The sequence below is a fragment of the Podarcis filfolensis genome (assembly GCF_964270895.1).
Source record: "Podarcis filfolensis genome assembly, chromosome: 2".
Lineage (NCBI taxonomy): Eukaryota > Metazoa > Chordata > Lepidosauria > Squamata > Lacertidae > Podarcis > Podarcis filfolensis.
The window spans coordinates 137,122-155,634 of record NC_139605.1 but is presented as its reverse complement, the minus strand read 5'-3'; the positions used below and the strand labels follow the sequence as shown (position 1 = coordinate 155,634).

General features: G+C 56.1%; 2 protein-coding genes across 2 annotated transcripts in view; both read right to left on the bottom strand.

Annotated features, from left to right (window-relative positions):
* Window positions 1-18,513, bottom strand: part of ZBTB22 (zinc finger and BTB domain containing 22) — a 41,626-nt gene that overhangs the window by 10,676 nt on the left and 12,437 nt on the right. The gene's annotated exons all lie outside the window — the stretch shown is intronic.
* DAXX (death domain associated protein) lies at window positions 179-9,934 on the bottom strand. Its single transcript, XM_083601077.1, has 7 exons — window positions 9,726-9,934; window positions 6,599-7,403; window positions 5,852-6,078; window positions 4,538-4,700; window positions 2,706-3,180; window positions 1,095-1,281; window positions 179-548 (listed from the first exon to the last, which is right to left on the bottom strand). Exons 1-7 carry the CDS (start codon window positions 9,912-9,914, stop codon window positions 489-491), a joined length of 2,106 nt encoding a protein of 701 aa, XP_083457203.1. The 5' UTR covers window positions 9,915-9,934; the 3' UTR covers window positions 179-488.

Genomic DNA, 18,513 nt, shown 5'->3' with positions numbered 1-18,513 from the left:
TTCTAATTTAGGCCACCCATCTGACATAGAGTTGTCCTAGCCACTCTGGGCTGCTCCCAAAAAAATATAAAAACACAAAAAACCCTCAATGGAAAGCACAGAAACAGGGAATAAACCTCCCCGCCAGATGTGCTCTCCCCAAACCATCCCTTTAACAGAACTTACACTCACAGCAGTCTACAGAAAAATATTTGCCTATTTTTTATTCCCGCTTTTTTTTTTGCAAAATGAGCTCCCAAACGGACAGAACATCAATACGCCCACCCCCCTGCCACCCCCCCATGGCACCCAGAAGAATACAAACACGGCAGTCCCCGCCCTTCGTCCCCCTGCCCCTCATGCATCACGCAGAAGCCCCCCCACCCCCCTGAGTCCATGAAGGCAGAGTCACCATCTTCCAGCAAGCCAAGATTTTTTTTTGAGGGGGGGTCCCACCTGTCCTTCTGCTCCCCGCCCCCCAAAGTCCGTGCCAGATGGTGGTGAGGGGGCTAATCCGAGTCTGACAGGACGATGATCTCCTCCGGGTCGCACTGGGTCGCCACGCTGGCCTGCGGGGTGGGGAGAGAGGGGGGTCAGAAGAGGAGGAAACTGGTGCCCTGCACCCCCTCCCTCCCCAGAGCAGCACCCAAAGGCCTCTGGCTGCCCCAGGGACCTCCCTGAGGCAGACCAGCTGGGAGGAAGGGGGCAAAGTTTAGGAAAACTCTTCTGGCCTGAAGAGAGAAGTTTTTCTTCCTCTCACGTCACGGCTAGAACTCGCGGGCATTCGAAGAAGCTCAACACGGGGAGATTTGAGGTGGGCAAAATAAGGTCCTCCTCAGTTGACATGTGGAACTCCCTGCCACAAGAGGCAGGAACAGCCAACCAGCTGGGTGAATGGAAAAGGACGTTCCTAGGCGTATTTGGCCGCTATGAGGAGGGGAGGCTGGAGCAGCCACTGGCCCAGTCCAGGATGCTCTGCTCAGGCGCTGACTCCCAGGGGAAGAAGCAGCTGAGCACCCCCAGGGCTGGTGCTGGGAGAGGAAGGAAGAGGCAATCGGGGGCTCCAGATCGGGACTCTTGTGCCTGGGGCAAATCCACACCCCCCCATTTAGTACCTTCCAGATGGCGGCAAGGAGGCGGCCCTGATTCTGCGGCTGGGGGCTGCCCTGGGAGCTGCTGACCAGCCCCAGGCCTGGGGAGTCGGCGCAGGTGGAGTCGGCCAAGGGGGCCGGGCTGAGGCGCCCCTCTGCGTCCTCGTCTTCCTCCTCCTCCTCCGAGCCAGTGCTGGGCACCTCAATGCAGCTGCCAGAGAAGAAACACACATTGACGGGGCGCTTGCACAGCCTGACCCCCCCCCCCCCGGCTGAGGCAGCTCAGAGCGTTTCGCAGTGTTGGAGAAGGGACCCCGAGGGGTCATCCAGCCCATTCCGCCTGCCCTGAAGAAATCGCCCCTCAAGCATCTCCGACCATTTCCAAGCGGATGTTGGGAGCCCACCTGACCGGGACCCTTGCAGGGGGTTGGGCTAGATGACCCTCCGGGTCCCTTCCAACTCCACCCTTCTCCGATTCCACGACCAGCTCTCCGGGACTCCACCACAGCCCTGGGGAAGAGGGCTGCCCTTCAGCTTCAGGTCTGGGCTGCTCCCGATCCGGCCACCCCAGTAAGAACCCCCCACTGCAGACACACAAACGGTGTCTGGCCAGGACAACGCTGTGATTCAGCAGGAAACGTTCTCTGCTTTTGGGCAGAACTTTGGAAAATGCCGTTTGGGATTTGATCTGGACTTGTCCAAAGAAACCTCTGCTTAAAAACCTCCAAGGAAGGAGAGTCCAGCTCCCTCTGGACTAGGCTAAAAGATCACACAGTGAGTCAGGGCACATTTCAAAGCAGAAATCAGTATCTGGTTTGCCCCGACAGCAGCCTAGCGGTTGGTTGTCTTTGCACCTGCCAGGAAAGGAAGGCCGTAACAATAACAACAATAGCAATAATAATAATAATACGTGGCTCCTGTCCAGGTTTGTTAATTGTCTTACTTTAAATGTTGTGAGGATCCCTTTTAAAAGGTGGTTTTTGGCAGGGGGGATTTGCTAGGTTGTTTTTATTTTGATTATGTATTTTGTGGTTCTATATTTTGATTTTATTCTGTGTAACGCCCTGAGACCTCCAGGTATAGGACAGTATATGATATAATAATAATAATAATAATAATAATAATAATAATAATAATAATAATAATAATAATATAAACCTTCTGGCGGGACAGCAAGGAAGGAGCCAGGGAATCCCACACTCTGAGAGCAGTTGCAGAAAAGACCCAGAGGCGGAATTTTTAAAAATGTGCGGATGCAACAGCTCTGCAATTTACAGTGTTTACAGACATATCGAAGTAAGAAAAGGCCAAAACATTCCTCTTCCACCGGCCCTGGGGCGCAAATGTGCTTTTGGTCATTATGTTCTGCATTTGCCTTTTATGTTGTCAAGCACCCTGTGCTCTTTGGATGAAGGAAAGTATATAAGTTAGCATTTCTTAAAAGAGGCTCTCCCTCTGAGGGCTCAGCACCCAGGCAGGTTCGGGGCAGGACCTATAGCCTGGAACCCTCAGCCCCCTTGCAATCACAGAACTGCACTTGGAAGGGACAGCCAAGGGCCCTCTAGCCCCACCCGCTTGCCCCCCCTTCCCATGGAGTCTCCTCTCCCCCTTACCACCTCCCTGCCCCCCACTCACCTGTTGAAGTCCCGCCTGCTCCGCTTGCTGGGGGGCTGCCCGTTCACCCCACGCAGGGGCCCCCCGCCTGCCCCGCGGAGGCTGCCGTTGTCCTGAGCTTGGCTGCGCTTGGCTGGGGGCCTCTGGGGATGTGGCGGCTTCTGACGTGACCGGAAGACGGGCGAGGCCCCCCTGCCCCCCTGGGTCTGGTGCGGGGGGGAGGGGGTGGGGGGCGGCGTCTCGCCCGCCTCCAGCGTCAGGGCCTCCTCAATCTCCAGGAGGAACTGCTGGGAGGGGGAGGTGCCCACGGCAGGAGGCGGGTCGGCAGGGGCCTGCCCCACGCGCTGTCCACGTTCCTCTCCCTGGCGCCCCTCCGGGTTGTGCTCTTCCTCGTCCTCTTCGTCCGGCTCTTCCTCCGAGGAGGAGGGCACCAGCTCAGGGGCCTCCAAGTCCATGTGCTGGTCAGCCTCCACTTCCTGGACGCGGGGGTCATCATCTGGGAGGGAGGGGAGGACAGCAGGGTTATGTTGTTTTAATTTATCGTTTGGACAATTATTTTTATTGATTTACCAAATTACTACAGATCAAACTGAATTAATTCAATTTAATACCATTTTCCCGCCTTCGCTACGGAATATGCCCCAAAGACAGAAGTACTGGTTTTTTTTGGGGGGGACAGGTGTGGGGGACTCCCTAGTCCTGAATGGGGTAACTGTGCCCCTGAAGGACCAGGTGCGCAGCCTGGGAGTCATTTTGGACTCACAGCTGTCCATGGAGGCACAGGTCAATTCTGTGTCCAAGGCAGCTGTCTACCAGCTCCATCTGGTACGCAGGATGAGACCCTACCTGCCCACAGACTGTCTCGCCAGAGTGGTGCATGCTCTGGTTATCTCCCGCTTGGACTACTGCAATGTGCTCTATGTGGGGCTACCTTTGAAGGTGACCCAGAAACTGCAATTAATCCAGAATGTGGCAGCTAGACTGCTGACTGGGAGCGGCTGCCGAGACCACATAACACCGGTCCCGAAAGACCTACATTGGCTCCCATTTATTTATTTGTTTGTTTGTTTATAATATGTATCCGTTCTGCTGCATCAATTCTCATTTAGTCTCTAGATGACATCACTTCACATTTGTTGATCACATGGCATGCATTCAGCTGCTCCTTCACAACCTCGTGCCGCCGCCTCGTTGTCGTCCTCTGCCTTGGCCAGGTTCCACGGGGTGCAGAGCCCATGCAGCCGGCCTGGGTGGCAGAGGCAGCCTCCCCACCGCCACTCGGCTCCTGCTCGGCTCTTGGCCATACGCGGCCGCCTCAGCGGGAGAAGGCGTCGCCCAGAGGTGTCCATGGCTTCAGATTGGCTGCAGGAGCTTCCGAAGCCGTGCCAGCGTCGCGGAAGTCAGTCCCCGCGCGCTGTGCGGGTTTAGCGTGGGGTCTGACTGGGTGGGCGGCAGGGTCCGCAGGCTGGATTTACGAGCCCGGTGGGCCGCATCTGGCCCCTGGGCCGTAGTTTGCCGCCCCCTGATCTACAGTAATCCATAAGAGCATGCGTAGCTCAATTCCGGACTCTGCGCTTCTTTGTTTTTTCTCTTTCTGCTTGTGTGTGAAATGGCAGGACCCTCACCAAAATAAGGCCCCCCTGGGTGGGCCCCCAGGGTCATGAAACTCAGCCAAAGCATCCGCACAACCAATAGAGCCTGAGACTCTTAGGGTGGCGGGTTCGAGTCCCGTGACAGACGGCCTCCCAGCCTCTGCTTAGAAACCTCCCCAGGAGGAGGAGCCACCCCCTTCCAAAGGAGGGACAGACTCCTTCAGAAAGTGGGGGGTCCCTTCTGATGCCACCCCAGCCTACCTGGGGCAGCCCCTTCCTCCTCCTCTTCCTCCTCCAGGCTCTTCTGCAGCTCGGCTTCTATGTCCGACTCTGACGAAGACTCTTCCTCCTCCTCCTCCTCTTCTTCCTCATCGTCCTCTTCCTCCTCCGCCCCTGCACTGGCCACGCTCCGGCCGGGGCTGCCCTAGGGAAGAGAGACATCAAGGGTCACCCTCTGATCCTGACAATGCCAGGGATGGACAGACCCCCCCCCCAGAAAGCGCTGCGCCCCATCAAGATCCCAGAACGGTGCCCAGAGCAAATGGCCCCAGAGAGACCCTTCCCCTCTAAGGAGGGGGGTCTCAAAGCAGCAGCAGCTGCCCAGGCCCCCACCTGCAGGAAGCAAGCCCCCGAACAGCCCCTCCCTGCCCGCAGGAGGGACCCCAGGGGCCATCTAGTCTACCCCCCCGCAATGCACACACAAAAAATGCATTTATTCATTTACTATGTTAAGCATGCATGTGCATAAAGAAAATGTCAGAGCCATCGAGGATCTACGTGTGATGCCTGATCATGAAGAAGAGCTACTGGCAGCAATATTAAGAGAGAAAGATAATTAACTTTTTGTAGCAGAATGGAGGCCCTTTTTTAATGTCTGGAAAAGCACTGCAAACAAATGAAATCACGGGCAGGATTTGAGCTAGGGCTAGCGGAAGAAAAACGATAAAGGAACTGTACTAGAGAGGTTGGTAACGGATGAGAAACTGAAATATAATGCAGTAGAAAAGAGTTTGAATAAAAAGACTAGGGGGTGGGAAGTCAATACGAAAAACAATCTCTATATAATCTGAAGTTAGCTTGTAAAAATTTGGAAACTCAATGAACATTACATGGTGGGGGGGAGTGTTACAGTCACAAATCTATTGCAGAAAACTGGTATCCTTAATTTCCCGGTGGAATACAGAGGCTCTCGGCAAGCCTTTGAAAGATGGCTGGAAGATGCCTGCTGAATCTCCAGGGGCAGGGAGTTCCACAGGGCTGAGCCATCAACACTTTATTATTATAATTATTATTATTATTTGTTGATCGACGTAAAAGGCTCCGCTTCCGAGTGTTGTCTGGCTGACTCGGGGAATGGCCAGCGACGCTCTTGCAGGCGGGCCCAGATGGGGCTGGGAGGGATCAGGAGCAGGGCTTTGTGAATCAACACTGAGGACCTTGAACCCAGCCCAGCGCGAGAGGGGGTCCTTTCAAAGGAGGCAGGTGGGGAAAGGCCCCCGCCCAGAAAGACCCCCCTCTGCAGGAAGCCCAGCCTGCCGCGAGGGGCGCCACCTTTTCCCCGCCAAGCCCCCTCACCTCCTGGGGAGAGGCCGGCTCCCCCTGCTGGCGCCCGGGGGCATCGCTGGGCCCGGGCCCGTCTTTGCCGCCCCGTGACTCCCTCCGGCGCCGCTGTCCCTCGTCCTCGCTCCTGTCCTGCAGCTGCGCAAACTGGGAGGTCACCTCCTCCAGGCGCTGCAGGGCCTTCTCCCGGTTCTGGCGCAGGCGCCGGGCCAGCTCAGGGTCCGACAAGGCCGGGTCCGAATCTGCAGGGGAAGAGATGGGCCAGGCGTTGCAGCGGGTTGGGATGGATGACCCCCGGGGTCCCGCAAAGCTCCACAATGCCAAGAACCCCCCGAGCCCCTGCCTGGCCTGGAGCCTTGTCAGTAGGACAATCTAAAATACGCTCAGGTGCCACAATGGGTCCATGCGCCCGGCTTCTAACCAGAAAGGCGATGGGATGGCTGTGGGCAGGAGTCCCGCTCTCCCCCCTCAGAATGGCCTCCTCTGAGGGAAATTTTCAACCTTTCCCCCTATTCCCATGGTGTGTGCATGTTTCTGAACTCTGAAACATCTCAAAAGCCCTACGGGAATGATGGCCAACTCCCCGCCCCCAAACGGCCTCTTCGGAGGGGAATTTCCATTTCCCCATTATTTTTATTATGTGTGCCTTTGTCTGAACTGAGGCACCTGTGTGTGTTCAAACAGGCCAAGGAGCATGGCGGCCGGCCTGTTGTGCCCCCTGCGCCCCCCCCCCGCCTCCCGCCAGTGCCCCCAGGCGCTCACTGGGCCGGTACTGGTCGGTGAGGTGGCTGCCGAAGTTGTAGACGAGGTCGAGGTGGCGGCGCTCCTGGAGGCGGTTGCCCACCTCGCGGAAGGCCTCGGCTGCCATGCTCTCCATCTGGCGCTTGGGCAGGCCCAGGCTGTGGCGGGTGCTGGCCTTCTGCACGGCCTTGAGGATGTCGGTGTAGTCGGGAAAGGCCTCGGGGCGGTTGATGAGGCGCTCGATGCGCCGGTTGACCTCTGGGTAGCGGGTGCCGCGGTAAGGGATGCGCTGCTCGATGACGCGCCCTGTCAGGCTGCTGCAGTCCTTCAGCTGGCAGAGGCGCTGGAAGATGCGCACCATGCGCCGCTTCAGCCGGCTCTCCTGCAGGTACGTCGAGTCCTCGCTGTCCAGCTCCTCCAGGTCCAGCTCCCGCTCCTGCAGCTTCCGGATCTCCACCTCGTGGAGCCGCAGCAGGTCCTCCAAGTAGCGGATCTGCCGTTTGGAGCCCTCGCCCGGAGCCTTGGCAGCGGGGCCCGGAGCGTTTGCGGGGCCGGCAGGGGCGGCGCTGGGCCCGGGGGCCTCTGGCTCTGGAGCCAGCAGGGGCTGCTTCTTCTTCTGGCTGTGGGCCCGGAAGACGGTGCAGAGCTCGTTGATGTAGACGTAGACCTTGGTGCTGCGCGCCTGCACCCGCGCCAGGCAGCGGCCCAGGACGTTGCGGAACTCCACCGAGGAGAGGAAGGCGGGCGCTGCCTTCTGGTGCCGCCCCGTCAGGTAGGGGATCACCTCCGGGTGGTCGGCCGTGTGCATGGAGCAGAAGGCCACAAACTGCGGAGAAAGGAGAGGAGAGGGTCAGGGGCGCAGGGAGCCCACCCTCCCACCCAAGCCTGCACCCACGGGAGTCCCCGCCAGGGACTAGAACCTTGGAGAGGCTCTCTGGAACTGGCCAGGAGAGGGGCCATTTTGAAAGGCAATGCTTGAGCTGAGATTCCTGCATTGCCAGGGGCTGGACTAGATGAGCATTCTGTGACTTGGAAGCTGCCCCGCTTGGTGTCTTGTGTTCAGGTTGGGAGCGACATTTGGCTGGCAGAGGGTGGATGCGCCACGGACAAGGCCTCCTCCGTTGTGCATTCCCTCCGCCTTCTCTCAAAGCCACGCTGGAAGTCTTCCAGGGGCGTTGCAGCCTCCTCTGTGCAGGGCCTGTCAAAAGGCTGCCGCTCCCTGGCAGGCTCCGTCCTCAATGCGTTTGGTTTCCTTCTCTTCCAACGTGCCTGAGAGCTCGCCTGAAGATCACAGAACTCGGGCAGCTTTGTAGGAGGGAATACGGGTGGCCTTGCCTGCCTCCTGTGGGAGGGAGTTCCACAGTTGAACAATGTGCTGCGCGGATAAGTCCTTTCTTTGATCTGCCCCGAATCTCCCGACATCTGGCTTCCTTGGAGGTTGAGTTCGAGTGTTGAGAGAGAGAGAGAAGAAAGGTTTTCTCTCCCTGCTTCCTCCATCATGCTGCCTTTTCTGCCTACCAGAAAGCCCCAGGCGCAGGAATCTCAGCTCAAGCATCCAGGACAGACGCCGCCCAACCTCTGCTTAAAAACCTCCAAGGAAGGAGAGTCCGCTACCTTCCTGTCCTGTGCCCCCAGAACATTTTTGGCAGAGGAGGCACCTGGTTTCATTTCCCCAGAATTAGCCTCCAGAAGTGGTTTCGTCCTGCTGGCCACCTGACCTAGAAAGCTGTCTGTGGACCAACGCTGGCTCCCTTGGCCTGAAAGCCAGATGAGCGCTGCACCCATAGTTGCCTTGGACTGAACTTCGCCATCCTGGGGGCCTTTACCTTTTCACCTATATGCTGATTGGCTCCCTTTCACACTCTGCTTAATTGCAGACTTTGGGATGCTGGGCTCTAGGCCAGGGTCAGCAAACCTTTTCAGCAGGGGGCCAGTCCACTGTCCCTCAGACCTTGGGGGGAGCCGGACTATACGTTGCCATGATTATGACCCGCTTTTTTGGCAAAAACTCTTATTTGGACCAACCCCAACGTTACCCAAATGTGATTTGCGGGGGGGGGGGGTCCCTCACACACCCACGCTGCTTCCTTTGCATTTTACGCATTGACAGTTATTATTTCCCTCATAAGGAAGGGTGGGGGGCTGAGGCAAGCGTGCCATTCTTGGATCCTTTTCCCTCTTCCCCACCCTGGAAGCAAAGATTGCAGCGCGTGCACGACGGACAGAAAAGGGGCTTGTTTCAAGCAGCCGCCCACCTCGCTTTTGACCCCCAAGCCTGGATGAGTCCTAAAAAACATCGTGCGCAGGCTATGCCGGCTGCCTGGATTCCCGGTCTGTCCGTGTGCCGGATCTAGAAGGGAATTGGGCCTGATCCAGCCCGCGAACCTTGGTTTGCTGACTCCTGCTCTAGGCCCAGAGAGGGGAGAAGCTTTGGAGAGCTGCCCGCTGAGGCCTTGCCACAGTGTTAAAAGCTCATATACAGAATATTAGCAAAGCACCAAATGCCACCTTAAACCTAGGCTGCAGTCGCCACAATAAAACATCTAGGCACCTTTTGGCAATGAAATTTGTTAATAATAATAACAACGCGTTTCTAAATGTCGGGGCAGGTTCATCTGCACAGAAATTCTTTGAGTAGGAGCCAAAAAAAGCACAGCAAACACACCACTCCTGACATCAACAGACAGGGAATTCCACAGCCGCCGTTAAAAGACCAGTTTCTGACAAATGCGGAAGAGGCGTTCTGTGACACCTTCAACATGGCTAGCAATGACCACCCCAGGAATGCCTGAGGACTTCTGGGGGCCACGAGGGCTGGGTGCCCTGCTGGCCACGATGGAATCCGAACCTGCAGACGACACACACAATTCCTCCCCCGGCAGCTTCAGGTGGAGCACCGCCAGGAGCCCAGACAGACCAGCTCCCCAACTCCTGACGGAAGAGAAAAGGCCACCCCTCGCCCCCCTGCCCAGGGCGTGGCACCCTCCCCACCAAAAAGCAGTTCTGAGTCACTAAGCCCAGCCGAGAAAGGACTTGGGGAAGGAAGCCCAGCCGGGGGGGGGGCAAGAAGATCCCCCCGCCTCGCTCCCTCCCCAGGCAGAGAAGAGGGTCTCCCCACATTCCCCCTGCGGGGGTCTCCAGAACTCACCTCGGCAAAGAGCCGCTCGTTCTCCGCCTTGAGGCTGGCGGGGTCCTTCCCTGGGGCGGGGGCTTTCTGCCCCGCTCGGCCGGCGGCCTGGGACGGAGGCTGCTGTGGCGCAAGGGGGGCCTCCCTGCTGGGGCTGGGGGGCTCCTCGTCTTCATCCAGGATGATGATGCTGCCGCTGGGGGAGGCCATGGCGGCGCCGGCAGGTGGGGGGTCAGGCCCGGCGGGGGCCGAGCATCCCAGCTGGAGGGGCCAGGCAGAGCACCCTCGGGCGTCACCTGCGGGAAGGAGAGAGGAAGTTATTCACCTGCCAGAAATGCCACACCATAGGCTGCTCTTTTGGGGGGGGGTCTCCCCTCCCCCTCCCCACGGGGCCCCAGACCCTCCCCCCCCCTCACAAGAACAGCAGGCATTTTACCACTTCCACCCCGCCCACCTGGCCCAAGAACAAAGGCCCCAGGCCCGGCCGCGGCCCCTCTCTCTCGGCGCCCCTCGCCGCCCTCCGGCTCCGCTTTCGTTTCCCTCGCCTCCTCCGCGGCCAGCCAAGAAGAAATGCCTCCCTTCCTCCCGGCCCACTGCGCAGGACCGGAAGTTCCCGCCTTTCCCGCCATCTTGCCGTACGGCGAGGAGCCGGGCGCCGGCTTTCCCGCGCTCCCTCTGCGGCGCTTGGCGGCCCTGCTGAGGCCGAGCGTCGGGCGCTTCGCCCGCGTCTCCGCGGGGCCCCCGGCTCCCGCCTTCCCGCCCCGAACGGGAGGCCTCGCCGAGCCCTCCGGGCGCCGCCACGTTGCCGTACGGAGCCGCCTCTTCCGGCCACGTGACCGCCACCCGCCCGCGATTTGAATCCAAAGGAGCCGTTAGCTTGGGCCGGCCCCTTCCCGCCGTCGCGCGACGCCTTGCCTTAGGGGAAGAGGCCCCCTCGCCCTCCGCTCCCCGCGGCCCCGAGGAGCGCGCCTCGTCGCCGGAGGCGGGAAGGCAGCCCGAGCCGGTCAGTTCCCTCCATTCCGCGAAAATGAATTCCTTGGCTCTGAGGTGCCCGCGCATGCGCCCCGCGCCCTCTTCCTATTGGCTGCGCAGGGACTCGTCCGCGGTCGCCCTCGTTTCTTCGGCGCCGCTTCTCGGCCTCTGCGCATGCTCGTGCGTTCTTCCCGCTTCGTGGAGGCAGCCATCCTGTTGTACGGAAGCGGAGGGGGCCGGGAGAGGCGAAAAGTCGGGAAGGGCTACTAGCTTGGTGGAGACGCAGTTTCCGAGTTCTCGGGGGAAGCCAGCGGGCAAGTCGCCTCTCCTGCCCCAGCCAAGCTTTGGCCAAAGCAGCGGGCAGCAAACGGAGCCCTGGATTAGGGAAGTTTTTAAGGGCTGATGTTTTGATGTCTTTTTTTTTAATTCAAAATTATAACAAGACATATTATTGATGTCTTTTTAATCTTTTGTTGGAAGCCGCCCAGAGTGGCTGCGGAAACCCAGCCAGATGGGCGGGGCATAAGTAATAGATTATTAACATCATCATCATCATCATCATCTCTGTCTGTGGACAGCCTGGCACAGAACACTGTCACCCAAGGAGAAAGAGCAGCCTCGCGACAGGCAGAAGTTCAACAGGTGGAGACACAGGAGAAGGTTCGCCTGGCAAGTTTCTGTCTGTCGGGAAGCCGCCGTTCTCCCCTTGGGAGAAGCGACCTTTGGGTCCCTCCCGATGCTCATACGCTGAACCTAAACCCTAAGCAGCCTTGGCCCAGGATCCCTGAAGGAGCGTCTCCACCTCCATCGTTCAACCTGGACACTGAGGTCCAGCGCCGAAGGCCTTCTGGCGGTTCCCTCATTGCGAGAAGTGAGGTTACAGGGAACCAGGCAGAGGGCCTTCTCGCCCTGTGGGATGTTCCCATCAGACGTCAAGGAAATAAACAACTACCTGACTTTTGGAAGACATCTGAAGGCAGCCCTGTTGGGGGAAGTTTTTAATGACTGATCACTTTATCGTGTTTTTAATATTTTATTGGGAGCCGCCCAGAGTGGCTGGGGAAACCCAGCCAGATGTGCAGGGTATAAATATTGTTATTGTTACCTAAGGGCGCCAGGAGAGCCTGCAGCAGCTGGATCAGGCCAGAGGGGCACGCCTGCAGACAGGATCCGAGCGCAATAATAATAATAATAATAATAATAATAATAATAATAATTTATTATTTATACCCCACCCATCTGGCTGGGCCTCCCCAGCCACTCTGGGCGGCTTCCATAAAAACCAAAAATACAATAAAATATCACACGTTAAAAACTTCCCTGAACAGGGCTGCCTTAAGATGTCTTCTGAATGTCAGGTAGTTGTTTATCACTTTGACATCTGCTGGAAGGGCGTTCCACAGGGCGGGCGCCACTACCGAGAAGGCCCTCTGCCTGGTTCCCTGTAGCTTTGCTTCTCGCAATGAGGGAACCGCCAGAAGGCCCTCGGCGCTGGACCTCAGCGTCCGGGCAGAATGATGGGGGTGGAGACGCTCCTTCAGGTATACTGGACCGAGGCCGTTTGCAAGAGCAAGCCTCCCCTGCTGCGGTTTCCAGCCATCGTGGCTGGTAGCTCCTCCTCCGTGAACTTCAAAGCTGGGCTGTCTCCTTTGGGAGGGAGTTCCATAGATTAACCAATAAGTCCTTTTTTGTATTGGATTCTGAATCTTGCATTGTTCAGCTTCATGGGGTTTATTACGTTACAGGAGAGATAGAAACTTTTCTCTATCCATTTTCTTCCTCAATTATGTTTACCATGTCATTATGTCATTTGCCTTTTTACTAAACTGTGTTAGAAATATGTGTATTAGAGAGGGGGCATGTATAATGTTATTGTTATAAGAATTTTAAGGTCTCAAATATAGAATAAATATTCATAAATGCACACCTATCTGAATATATGAATCATGTGTCTGAAATAGTACGGGAGAGCAATGCTGCAGCCATTTTGACTCTCCCAGTGACCTCAAATATTCTTCTGCAGTAAGGCAGGTAAATAGGGAAAGCCTTCCCGTTGTCTTTTCACTTTCAAATCCCGTCTTAAGGGCATATTTGCTTATGAATAGAATGACCCTGTGACCTGGATTCAGGAACTAAAGTATTAACCATCACAAAAGAATGGCCAGGCTGCCCAGGTAAAGCAATTAGTGACCACTGTCAGGTATCCTGGCAGGCAGGATTTCTGCTGGAGACCACCTCCTTCTGTTATGTATGTATGAGGGGGGGTCTTGGGCTACTGGGGGGACAATTGCAAGTCTATATATGGGCTTATATATGCCTGGCGTGCTCTGGTCCATGGGGTCACGAAGAGTCAGACACGACTAAACGACTAAACAACAACAACAACAAATATGGGCTTGCACACCATTGTTCAGGGTTCTTCTCCCTCGTGTGTGGTGAGTGGGGACGCTATTGCAACAGTTCCTTGAATAAAGATCAGGCTTACTAGCTGCTTTGCTTCTCAATATACTCTGGTTGGCCTCTGTTGTTTTCTCCTACCAATAGGGAACCCACATAAGGACTCTGTATGGGCTCCAGAATACCCCATAAGGGAAAGGGAGCAGTTTTTTCTGGATACATATATAGAAGTAGTTAAAACTGAAATGACTGCCTATGCTTAGGAGTCAGAATGGCTTGTCCATTGCAGTGTCCGTAAGCAGCAAGAACCTTGCCCTCAGCAACTATTTTCTTCAATGGATAATAGCTGGCCAGACAAGTGAAGGAAATGTAATACTGTATTGGAATGTAATGGTGAGGAGTTAGCACAAACAAGGAGAACTGCCAAGGACATGTTTGGGAGGGAAAGGTGACAAGCCCAAACCTGCTGAAAAGGAATGATTGAGGATGACACCTTAATAAGATAACAGGAGTTTCCAAGCGGGAAACAATTCCAAATATGGTGTGCCCAATTGGAAGGCCAGGTAGTGTGTCCGTGAGCTGCTTACGCATTGCTTTAGTCAATAATATTGCAAAAATGATATGGGCACGAGGATTGCATGTATTTACCTGATAGAGGAGTGGCATATAAGAGCCCAAGGGCATGTACTGTGGTCAGACCATGATTGTGGCAATAGCCTTGTGGTTGACCATTCAGCGCTGTCTTAATGATGAATAAATCTCTGTTCAGCCTACCCTGTGTACCTGACTCCTCTTTCCTTAGAGGTTTTTGGCTGTCTGCTCCAAGGAAGGAACCCTCCGAATTTTCCTAACAACTGAAAAGACCCAAACCCTGCGGATGAGCAGGTGTGTGTGCGCCCCATGGGCACATGGAATCCGGAGTCCTTGAAGGACCTGCTTGACGCTGCTTTAAAAAACATCAGCGCTGGTGATCACCGCTGCATCTTGTGGCAGCAAATCCCACAGTGGCCTGAAATCTCCCGCCTTTCAGGTTTGCTGGGTGCCCTCCTGCCAGGGATGCCTTTTGAAAGGGCTCAGAAAATCTCGCTGGCCCAAACTGCTGCAGCCAGATTGCTGACCAGGACCGGTTAGTGGGAGCACACAGGTCTTGCTAGAACAGCTCTGGGCGCAACCTAAAGGGCTGGCTATGACCTATAAAGCCCAACATGTCTGAAGGATCCAACTGCCCTCCTGTGGAAGCTGCCCAGGCTCAGAGATCTCCAGGAGAGGCCTTCGCTTGGAAGTGCTACACCCCCAAACAGGCCACTGGCCGTCAGACCCCCAGGATGGGGGAGGAACCTGGGGTTGCAGTTTCTCTGCCTGCTGCCCCCACCCCGCTGCAGACAGTGTTTTGCAGTATCTCCTCCCTGGCCTGGAAACAAGATGAGTGGCGCAACCCCATCGTTGCCTTTGACTGGGTCCTTGACCTTTTTATCTTCCGCTTGCCACCTGCAGGTGAGGCAGGGGTTGTGCTGGACTCAAGAACGGACTGGATGAGAACCAAGCAACGGAAGCTCCACCCAGACAAGACTGAGGTCCCCGAGAGCAGATGGCTGGGACACGGCCTGCTCTTGATGGGGTCCCTCAGGAGGAGCGGGGACATAGCTTAGGGTCCTCTTGGATCCTTGGCTGGCCCTTGAGGCTCCCTTGGACTCTGCGTTCCCCATCCAAGGCCCTTCTTTGTGTGCCTCCTCCGCAAGAGATGGAGGGGGTGGCAAGACAACAGCAGGTCCTTTTCTGCGGTGGCTCCCCATTTGCAGGAGGCTCGCCCGGTGCCTTCACAAGACACCTTGGGGCACCAGGCGGAAATGTCCCTCTTCAAGCAGGCCTTGGGTTGATTACACAATCTGTGGTCTTTTAAAGAGTGTGAGGGGGAGCTCTTGTTTTGTTAGTTGTTCTGGTATGCATTTGTGTGTTTTGTCCTTTGAAGGTGGTAGGAAGAGGTTCTTGGGAAAGGGCTGGCACTGTCAAGGCAGCAGGCTTTGGGGGAACCTTTTCTATTCCCTGCCCCACCACTGATTTTCCCTCGCAAGTGCTGTTTCAGCAGACCTAGAGGAGCACCATGGCCTGTTTGTGAGGCCAGTCTGGGGTCCTTTGTCTCCTGACCTGACCTGCTGTAAGGCTGCTCTTGCGCCCGAGAGATGCCCCAGGAGGGGGCTGGCGGCTGCTGGACCGGGGAGGGGGACTCTTCTTCCTTGGAGGTTTTCAAGCAGAGGGTGGATGGCCATCTGTCAGGGATGCTTGAGCTGAGATTCCCGCATTGCAGGGGGTTGGTCGAGATGACCCTGGGGGTCCCTTCCATAGCATTCTATGATTCTGTGATCCACAATCTGAGTAAGCAAGCACAGAAGCACCCAAGATCCTGCCCTTGAGGAGGACCCCCCCTCATTCCAGCCCCCCTCCCAGGCTCCCTCTGCTCTGGCCCCCCAAGCAAAGCACAGTGGAGAGCTTTGCACCCACCTTCCCTGCTGCTCTCAGCTGCTGCTTTTATATCTATATATATCTGATGCTTTTGTCTTGCTGGCCATTTTTAGAATTGCACTCTTTCATGCTTGCAAGTTGCCTCGAGGTCACTTGCTGCAAATAAATGAAAGGTGAGGCCTGCAGAAGAAGTGCCACTCGGTATCTCTTGAGTTATCAGCGAGAGGAATTCAAGGGCCCAGATCCCTGCCGCTCGCCCACTTGCGCCTTGCATGGCATGGCTGACAGAACCAGACCCATGGGACTTCCCTCCCTCTCTCCGGGGGGCTGACCTGTTAGCCTTGGCTGGCCCTTCCGGCAGCAGTGTGGGTCACCCAAACAACCCCCACCCCCATAGTGTCTGAGCTCTGGGGCAGGCTGTCTTTGATGGAAGAGTGCGAAAACCCAACTTGCAGCTGCTCCTCTCCTAATAATAATAATTTTTTATTTATACCCCGCCCATCTGGCTGGGTTTCCCCAGCCACTCTGGGTGGCTCCCAACTGAATTTCAAAAAACGCAATACAGCATTAAACATTAAAAAATTCCCTCAACAGGGCTGCATTCAGATGTCTTCTAAAAGTCAGATAGTTGTTTATGTCTTTGACATCTGATGGGAGGCCGTTCCACAGGGCAGGCGCCACCACCAAGAAGGCCCTCTGCCTGGTTCCCTGTAACCTCACTTCTCGCAGGGAGGGAACCGCCAGAAGGCCCTTGGAGCTGGACCTCAGGGGGGTGAGGTCATGGGCTGCAGAAGGTGGGGAAAAGCTCCAGAGCCTCCTGGGGGCAGCAGAGGAAGCAAGCCCCCCCTCCCTCCCACGGGGTGGGGGTGCTTTCGGTTGGCAGCGTAGTGGCAGGTTCCGAAGTACAGGCTCCCTTCCCAGCCACCCCTCTTGCAAGGTAATGCAACCTTCTAAGAAGATACAATCATCACTGAACCGTAGAAGTGTAGAGTTGGAAGGGACCCCGGGGGTCATCTAGTCCAACCCCCTGCAATGCAAAAATTGTAGCTGAATAATCCCTGGCAGGACGCCACCCAACATCGGCTCTAAAAACCCCCTCCCAGGTCCCCCATCAAACAGCTCTTAGGATCTTATGATTACACAGTGACGACAATTAGGAATGTATTGCAAGGATCAGCTGCGCATCCCCACAGGTTGCCTTTTGGCCGGATCAGACCCTTTCTCTGCAAATGGTCAGCTGGGTGACCATTTCTGTTGGAGACTGCAGTCAAATCTAACTAGCAAACTGAGGGCTAAGACTCCGGTGACAAAGTGAAGCTTCTTTCTTCTTTCTCTTCCGCCGCGTGAAGCTGACCAGGGAACGTGTCTCCTAAGTGCTTGCTGCTACATGGAATAACACATGAATCTGACCTTTGGACTTTGTAAGCAAAGCATTCCAAGGGACTAACAGTGGGGCCTGTTCACTGCAGGGGGGCTGGAAACAAAGCCCTGCCTATTTGAAAGGTAGAACAGCCTCTTATTCCCGCGCTTCGCTGTGCTGCGTAATTCTGCGATTCTCAATTCTGCTGGGGGCTTCCTCTTGCTGGAGAGAGCTTTGAGTCCCGTGCCTCGGATCTCAGGATCCAGTGAATTCTTTTATTAACTAACCTGACACGGGTCATATACTAACCCCACCCTTTCTTTTTCGGGTGCGTCCCCCCCAACAGAATTATGCCCGACAGAGCTTGCCCCACCTTCCCTTGAGAGTGAGGCCCTTGCACACTCACGCTCCCAAATACTTTGCTCTGGCCACCCACAACTCTAGAACCCTTCCTTGGGGGGGGGCAGAGAACAGTTGGGGGGCTTCTGGCTGAAATTCTCTCTCTCAGCCCGACCTGGACACAGGCAGAAGCTGCCCCCCCCAGCAGCCAGAAATTTGCCAAGTGCCCACTGCAAGGCCCTCCACTCTCATGACTCCAGGAGTGGGGAAGCCCCTGAGGCTGGGGCACTTGCCCCACAGAAGCTCCCCCCCACCCCACCCCTCCTCCTGCCTTTACGGCTGATGTGGCATAAAAGACCAATTGCTTTTTATTAAACATTTTCGTCTGTTTTCACCACACACTCCAGAAAAAAAATGAGAAAAAAATAAATTTGACATAAAATAAACTTGAGAGCTTGAGAGAGAAAGAGAGAAGATGCCTGGGGAGGCCGGAGTGACCTGAACCCCCCCCTTCCAAAGGGAGGAAATATGTACACAGGCTCTGAGTTCGAGAGAGAGAGAGGGGGGGAAGGAGGCAGAGAGAGAGAGAAAGAGAGAGAAGGAGCAGCTCTTCATATGTACAGTACAAATCCCGCGGTAATTACACCAGGGGGGGGCAAGTCCGTGGGGAGCAGGCAGCGGGGACTTCACATATGTACAATCTCTTTATATTATAATAATAATAATAATTCATCATCATAATAATACGTATAAATATCTACGGTGCCCGCCTGAGCCACCGCCATTGTCCGGGGGGAGGGGGGGAGAAAGAAAGAGGGGTGGGGGAGGGAAGGAGAGTCCTTACAAAATAAATATGGGGGTCAAAGAGGGCGGAAATGGTCGGGTGCTCAAAGCGGGGCTGGGGGAGAGGGGCTGGGGCGATGCGCAGCGGGGAGGGGGGAGAAAACAGCCACGACAACCACGAACTCTTGTGCCGAACACTTCTCACCCTGCAGCAGCTCAGCTCAGGAACCGAAAGCACAACGGGCAGGCGGGCGACGGACAGGGGGGCCAGCAGAGCAGCAGCACCACGCCAAGTGGGGGGTGGCCCCCGCCCCTTTGCTTCTCTCCGGGGGGGGCAGGGGGTCCCCACCCATCTCGAGGGCCCCGCTTTGGGCTGGCTGGGCAGTTCAAAAATGGCTTCTTTGAGAGACAGAGAGAGAGAGTTGGTCAGGCCCCCTCCCCCGGTCGGAAATGGGGGGGTGGGAGCCTGGAGAGGGAGGAAAGGGAAGAAGAAAAGAG